At 36.7% G+C, this 8414-nt stretch overlaps 1 protein-coding gene across 1 annotated transcript; it reads left to right on the top strand.

The window, feature by feature from the left end:
- The first annotated feature begins 6004 nt into the window (after positions 1–6004).
- Positions 6005–7574, top strand: LOC145090339 (UPF0481 protein At3g47200-like). Its single transcript, XM_079028607.1, has 2 exons — positions 6005–6041; positions 6152–7574. Exon 2 carries the CDS (start codon positions 6175–6177, stop codon positions 7510–7512), a length of 1338 nt encoding a protein of 445 aa, XP_078884733.1. The 5' UTR covers positions 6005–6041; positions 6152–6174; the 3' UTR covers positions 7513–7574.
- The last annotated feature ends 840 nt before the right edge of the window (positions 7575–8414 follow it).

Here is an 8414-nt window from a genome sequence, read left to right on the forward strand (position 1 = left end):
AACAAAAACACTAATCCATTCTAAAAAAATATTATTGGTAAAGTTCATTCTATACATTCTGACATAATACATTTTGCTATAATACAATATCGACCTCCATGTTTTCTTTCTCGATATAAATAATAAACTATATTAAAGATAAAGCATTAACAATATGAAACCAACTTAAAAGTATGAATCATGTATTCTAAAAAAAGATAGTAAAACTTGAGAATAAATCAAAAGTAAGTATTATGAGACAAGAGACTGAGACATGTCACAACTTTATAAGACAAACTCTTTATTAGAAAACAAGAGTCGTATCTGTTGGAGATAAATATCCTATATAATTATATTATTTGTTTACTATTATAGTTAGTTTATAATATTCCATGTAAATCTCCTATATTCCTGTTGTAATTTGTATAAGTACACGTTTAATGATCAATAACAGGCACGGTGAAACTCGATCAAAAGGTCCTTTTGATCCTTCAATCGTCACTCTCTGCAGAATCCATGGCGGAAGTTCTCGGTCTTTCCACCCCTCGTGAAGTGTGGACTACTTTGGAATCTGCCTATAGTCACAATTCCTAGGAACGATCACAAAATCTTAAAGATTCCTTACGTCAACTTAAGAAGGGTAATCTCTGTGTCTCTGATTATGCTAAGCAATTTAATGGTATTTGTGATCAGTTACAGGCCATTGGAAAACCAGTTACTAACGATGATAAAAGTAACCGGTTCTTGTGTGGTTTGGGACCAAATTTTGAGACCTTTTCCACTGCCCACCGCGCTCTCCCTACGCGTCATCTATTTCGTGATTTGGTCACTCACGCTAAAGGCCACGAGCTTTTTCTCTCTTCATTGCATGAATCAACACCTCCCCTGCTGCTTTTAATGAAAATACCTCTCGTGGCAGAGGTCGATCGGGTCAATCAAACAACCGTGGGAACTCTTCAAATCGAGGCAGAGGTCGGTCGAGTCGACGATCTCCTCACTGCCAGCTATGTCGCACGGATGGTCATTATGCGAGTGCCTGTCCAGATCTCAGCAGCTATGCTCACCGGTCCTCTCATTTTGCCACAAACCTCGCTCAAGCTTTTCATGCAGATTGCAACATCAATGAATCTCCTGCGGATTGGTATGTCGATTTAGGTGCGACTACCCACATGGCTCCATCTTCGGCTAATCTTGATTCATCCGCTACTTATCATGGCAAAGATAAGGTTGTCTTTGGGAACGGTAATATGCTTCCCATTTCTCATACTGGTACTTTATCAATTGCTCCTCACTTAAAATTGCGAGATGTTCTTGTCGTTCCCCATACCAAAAAGAAGCTTTTATCTGTCAGCAAATTAACTAATGATTACCTAGTTGATTTTATATTGTCTCGGTCCTCCTTTGCTATTCAGGACTAAATCACCAAAAAGATCTTGGCAACCGGCAGGCATAAGGATGGTCTATATGTGCTTCACTCTACATCTCAAGCTTTGGTGGCATCCGTGGTCTCTTCTAATAAAGCATCCTTTGATTTATGGCATAAAAGACTTGATCATGTTGCTTATGATATTGTTTTTCTTCTTAATAAACATGGATATTTGAGTGTTACTTCTGCTTTACCAAGTTCTAGTATATGTTCTTCTTGTGCACTTTCCAAGCAACATCGTTTACCCTTTAAGTTGAATGAGAAACGACCTTTACATGTTCTTGATTTAGTTCACTGTGATTTATGGGGACCAGCTCCGGTTACTTCTGTTGATGGTTATCGATATTATGCCTTGTTTGTTGATGATTACTCTCGGTTTTCTTGGTTTTATCCGCTTAAACAGAAATCCGACTTTTATGAGCTTTTAGTCACATTCTTGACATTTGTTCAAACCCAATTCTCTTACAAGATGAAAACTTTTCAAAGTGATGGTGGTACATAATTTCTTAATCATCGGGTTGCTAAATTATTTGCTGACAATGGCACTCACCATCAAATGTCATGTCCTTACATTCCTCAACAAAATGGTCATGTTGAACGCAAGCATCGCCATATCACTGAAACCGAACTCGCCATGTTATTTGGTGCTAATGCCCCTGTAGATCGTTTGGTAGAAGCTTTCACTTCTGCAACATATGTCATAAATCGTTTGCCAACTAGGTTACTACTAAATAAATCTCCTTTCGAGATTCTATTCAAAGTTGTCCCTGATTACAACAATTTCAAGGCCTTTGGTTGTCGGGTTTTTCCTTACTTACGACCCTATACGGAACATAAATTAGCACCATGGAGCATTGCATGCATCTTTTTCGGCTATTGCACACAGTACAAAGGATACAAGTGTTTTGATCCCATTACTAATAAAACTTTTATTACTCGGCATGCCAAGTTTGACGAAACTTTCTTCCCATTTGCTGGTGGTCCATCATCTACACACGAGCTCACTTTATTTTTAACTTCTTATTTGGATGACATACCTGCCATTGTATTCGATAAACCAGCAGCACATGTTTCCTCGCCATCATCAGCTTCGAGTCCTTCTACAGCCCCATGTATTACGTGCCTGCATGATGATCCTATCACTTCACCCCTACCACCGCCCTCACCACAGGTATCTCTGACTCTTGTGCCTCCGCCTTCACCACATCTCTCTCCACCGCCGCAGCCATCACCATCAGCTGCTCATTCACCACCTGGGCATTTGATGATCACTCGCAGGAAAGCTGGCACTATTAAACCCCAACATATGTTTGATCTTCTTGCAATTGCTCCGACACGTTTACATGCTGCCTTATTTGCTGCTAAAGAACCTAAGGGTTTTAAATCCGCATCCAAACATGACCATTGGTGTCGTGCCATGAATGAGAAAATTCGATCTCTATGGGATAATCATACTTGGACTCTCGTACCACGGCCATCAAATGTCAACATTGTTGGATCTAAGTGGGTCTTTCGTACTAAATATCATGTCGATGGTTCTGTTGATCGGCATAAAGCTCGTCTAGTAGCACAAGGGTTCACCCAAATTCCGAGGTTTGATTTTTCCCACACATTTAGTCCAGTTGTTAAGGCCACAACTGTTCGTGTTGTGTTATCCTTCGCTGTTACAAATCGATGGAATCTTCATCAACTTGATGTTAAAAATGCTTTTTTAAATGGTAATTTATGTGAAACCGTATATATGGAGCAACCTCCGAGGTATGTTGATTCTAAGCATCCAAATCATGTGCGTCATCTCAACAAGGCATTATATCGCCTTCGTCAATCTCCAAGGGCTTGGTTTCAATGCCTTAGTTACTTCCTAGTTGCTCAAGGCTTCAAATGTAGTCAAGCTGAGACATCACTTTTTATTTTTCATCAAGGGTCATGCTTACTCTACCTCCTTGTTTATGTTGATGATATCATCTTAACTGGAAATCACTCCCCATCCATTGCCCGTTTTATTAGTCGCTTGAAAACTGAATTTGCTATTAAGGATCTCGACAAATTGAGTTATTTCCTTGGTCTTGAAGTTACTTACACCTCGGATGGTTTGTTTCTCAATCAAAGTAAATATGCTCATGACATTTTAAGTCGTGTAGGTCTTCTTGATTCCAAACCTGTTGGTACTCCTCTTGCTATTAATGATTTCTTTACTACTACTAGTACTCCTTTTCACAACACTACCTTATATCGATCCTTTGTTGGAGCATTACAATATTTGATGATTACAAGACCTGATCTATCTTATGCTGTTAATCAAGCAAGCCATTTCCTTCATGCTCCTACTGTTGACCATTTTACACTTGCTAAAAGGATTTTACGCTATGTCAAAGGCACTATAACTTATGGTCTTCATTTTTCGGTTCCCACAAAGTCAATGCTTATTGGTTATTCGGATGCAGATTGGGCCCGTTGTATTGAAACCCAACGTTCCACTTATGGCTACTCCATCTTCTTCGGTGGTAATCTCATTTCTTGGAGTGCTAAGAAACAACCTCCTGTTTCTAGGTCAAGTTGTGAATCTGAGTATCGTGCCATGGCGAATACTGCAATAGAATTGATTTGGATTACACATCTGTTGCGTGATCTGAATGCCTTGCCATCATCTCGCCCTTCCTTGCTTTGTGACAATTTAAGTGCTATTTTCCTGAGTCAAAATCCTATTGCACATAAGCGCGCAAAACATATAGACGTTGATCATCATTTTATTAGGGAACTTGTTTTATCTGGCAAATTGCATACACAATTTGTTCCTACCAAGCTTCAAGTGGCCGGACCGTTGTTTGAGAAGTTCCGTGATCAGCTTCGAGTTCGCCCACCACCTGTGCGCTTGAGGGGGGGGGGGCTATTGGAGATAAATCTCCTATATAAATATATTATTTGTTTACTATAGTTAGTTTATAATATTCCATGTATATCTCCTATATTCTTGTTGTAATTTGTATAAGTACACATTTAATGATCAATAGGGCAAGGTGAACAATTATCACTTTCTTACAGTATCCTTAATATCCATAACATATCATGTCTCAAATACTTGATCCTCCTAAAACAATTACAAACATTAAAAAATGGGAAAATGACTCTTGAGGGTAATTAACATTTCCGTTTGTACTCATTTGGTCCCTTTTTTTTGTATTCAATATATCATCGAACTTGTTATTGGTGTTTACCATAGCCCTTTTGACCGGCTTTTGACCTGTGATAGCCGGTCAAAGGGTTATGGTGAACACAAACAACAAGTTCGATGGTATATTGAGTACAAAAAAAAGGAAAGGGACCAAATGAGAACAAACGCACTAGTTGGTTACCCTCCTGATTCATTTTCCCTTTACTCATTTACAACAAATCCCACATCATCTCCTACTGATATTAATGACTTTATGAGATTCATTATTGCTTCTCTTCAAAACATAACTCACGAAAAGACATTATTCATGCATGTACAACTTTGTAATGCACTTGAATATTTATTAGGGGAATCTTGACAAAGTAGGCACATTTCATGACTACATTTACATTTGCAATTAAATGATTTATCGTATCATGGATTCTAGACAAGTCTACAAACGAATGGAATCACAAGTGCTGTGATTTTGAGTTTACTTCGTTTTAAGATCGAACTCATGGGATAAGATACAACATCAATATGTACAATATCATGCTGCTTTTGTAGACACATCAGCATAATATTGTACATATTGATGTTGTATCTTATCCCATGAGTTCGATCTTAAAGCTAAGTAAACTCAAAAATCATAGCACTTGTGATTCCACTCGTTTGTAGACTTGTTTAGAATCCATGATACGATAAATCATTTGATTGGAAATGTAAATGTAGTCATGAAATGCGCCTGCTTAGTCAAGATTCCCCTAATAAATATTCAAGTGCATTACAAAGTTGTACATGCATGAATAATGCCCTTTCGTAGGTTATGTTTTGAAGAGAAGCAAGAATGAATCTCATAAAGTCATTAATATCAGTAGGAGATGATGTGAGATTTGTTATAAATGAGTAAAGGGAAAATAAATCAGGAGGGTAACCAACTGTTGCGTTTGTTCTCATTTGGTCTCTTTCCTTTTTTTTTGTACTCAATATACCATCGAACTTGTTGTTTGTGTTCACCATAACCCTTTGACCGGCTATCACAGGTCAAAAGCCGGTCAAAAGGGCTATGGTAAACACCAACAACAAGTTCGATAGTATATTGAATATAAAAAAAAAAATGGACCAAATACGTACAAACGCAAAAGTTAATTACCCTCAAGAATCATTTTCCCTTAAAAAATAGAGGGATTTTGACATATTGAGAAAAGGATGGACATGATTGAAGTAAAAAATTACCATTGATGAGAGTAATGTCTAAAATGCATGCCAAAACATTTTCCTTTAACCATTTAAAAACAACAGATGCAATATTTGTACATGCATAAAAGTTGGATATATATATATATATATATATATATATATATATATATATATATATATATATATATATATATATATATATATATATATATATATATATAGATTGTGCAAACTAAAAAGCCAAACAAAGTAGTATAGATCATACAGACGCAACTTACAAGGAAGGTAACTCCATTGCCTTTAGGTGTTATTATTATTATTATTTTTTAATCTGGATTCTTAAATCACATATACTCTACTATGCTCTAAAATTCTGTTTAACTGATTCGTTACAGAGGAAATTACGCTAAATTTTTTAATGGCAACAAGTGATGTGGAGCTTGCAACAGAACATAGCATTGGGCATTCTGTACTCCAGGTTCTAAATGATGATAAAGAAAAGGGAAAGGATCTTGGCAATCGTGGTCTACCATTAATTTTCATGGTTCCTAGTGTGCTCCGAGATCTCAGCACAAGATCTTTTAATCCTAGGATGGTCTCCATTGGACCTCTTCACAAACAAGATGAACATTTGCAAGAATTTGAAGCTCAAAAAACGACATATGTACATCGTTTTTTGTACAGTTTAGGTACAACCCCTGACAAAATGTTAGAAGAATGTGTGCTCAAGGTGAGTCGAAAAATAAACCTCATCAAGGCATGTTATTCAGATTCAATGACCTACAACGATGAAGAACTTGTTAGAATGATGGTAATAGATGCTTGTTTCATACTTTATTTCATTCATAACATTATAGAACGTTTTGGACCATTTCCCTTAAACATGTTGCTTACCCCATCTATAAATTTAGACCTACTGCTGATAGAAAACCAAATCCCGTTTTTTGTTCTTAGAGACATCTTTGACTCTACTATTCTGAAATACAATCCCGCAACCTCTCTTAATCTATATATGCATAGGCTTCTCATAACTTACAATATCTTGGGAGATAATTCTGTAAGTCATAATGTTAGCATAGACACCAATCATGATCATCTTCTTGGCCTTTTTCACAAATACTTCCATCCTGTGAATAATATCCAAACCGGGGTTCCTACACTCCCAAAAAGGCACTCGGCCATGGAACTCGATAGGGCAGGGGTGAACTTTATGACTAATCAAGATGATAATTGGGCACTGGCCATGAAACTTGAATTATTACCAAGGTTTTCATGCTTTCCATGGTTTTGGAATAAGCCTACTCTGAAGATGCCACAACTGCTTGTTGATGATCGCACTGAACTGGTTTTAAGGAACCTTATTATATACGAGCAGTCTTCTCTAGTTCCTAAGTTTGTTACAACATATGCATGGGCCATGGGTATGCTTATAGAAACTCCACAGGATGTTGCTAAGTTGGTAAAATCAGGGGTCCTAGTTACAGTAAGTTCGGACCAGAACGCACGAAATTTAATATACAACATATGCAAAGAAGTCGTGTATGAGAATTTCTTTTATCATCAAGAGTGGGATGAATTGGATAGCTACTACAATAGTTACTGGCCGAATGCTGTTGCAGGATTGAAGCGAACATATTTCAGTAGTCCATGGAATATGATTGCTTTATTTGCTGGAATCACTTTGTTTGTTCTTACTGTGGTTCAGACTATCTTTACAGTCATGGGGGAAAATCCCATAATTGTAGTTAAGCATTAGATTTTTTATTGGTTTTTTTCTGCCTTTATTGTTCACGTTTTACTTCTATGTTTTTCTTTCTTTTCCGCTTTATTTTCAAGTATAAGTATTAAGTTTGTCAGTTTTTATTATATTGTTCCAGTGTCCTATTTTCGTATTTTATTTAAAGGGTTAATTGCGTTTTTATTTTTCTAATTCGTGAAACAATCTTATTTGCTATATGTACTGAATATTAAACGCCTGAAATCTTTAAATATGTCAGCCGAAGTACAAGTAAAATTTCAGATAACTGGTTACTTCGGCAGATAAGGATTCTCACATTGTTTTTCTTTTTTAAACGGCAATCTAATCTACTCTGATTCTACACGTAAAATCCACCATAATGCTAGGCCAAAGGCATTTCGGTATTCGGAAGTGATTCATTTTTTCATAATAGAACTTGAGATTAGATATGGAAGGATATGAAACCTCCAATAGGTTGAATTGTGGCCTTATAATACCTGAATGAAAAGAAGTCCATGGGAAAGATATGTACATGTACAGGCCTATCCTCCGTTCATTTGTTGAAATTAAAAGCTTTGATATTTCTGAGTTTAATAATGGTACCAAGTTGATATGACCAATCCAGATGTTTATAAAGCGGTGTCTATTTCTTTAATGCTAAGGCTGGTGGGTGTGGAACTCGGCGAACACCGGGCCAAGGCCTTGGCATGCCGAGCTCGGCTCGGCAACTCGGCAATGATTAACCGATGAGACATTTTTTTTTTCATTTAACCCATTTATTACTTAAACCTTTTTTTTCAAAACTTACCTTCATTCCACAAAATACATAATTTCAAAAGTATAACTGTTTTTTTTTTCAATATTTCAAATTTTAAACGCTTAATCTTCAACTATAAATATCTCCATCCTTATTCACTCTT

Source organism: Lactuca serriola, chromosome 2, assembly GCF_051521515.1.
Source record: "Lactuca serriola cultivar US96UC23 chromosome 2, Lser_US96UC23_V15, whole genome shotgun sequence".
In the NCBI taxonomy this organism is placed as follows: Eukaryota; Viridiplantae; Streptophyta; class Magnoliopsida; order Asterales; family Asteraceae; genus Lactuca; species Lactuca serriola.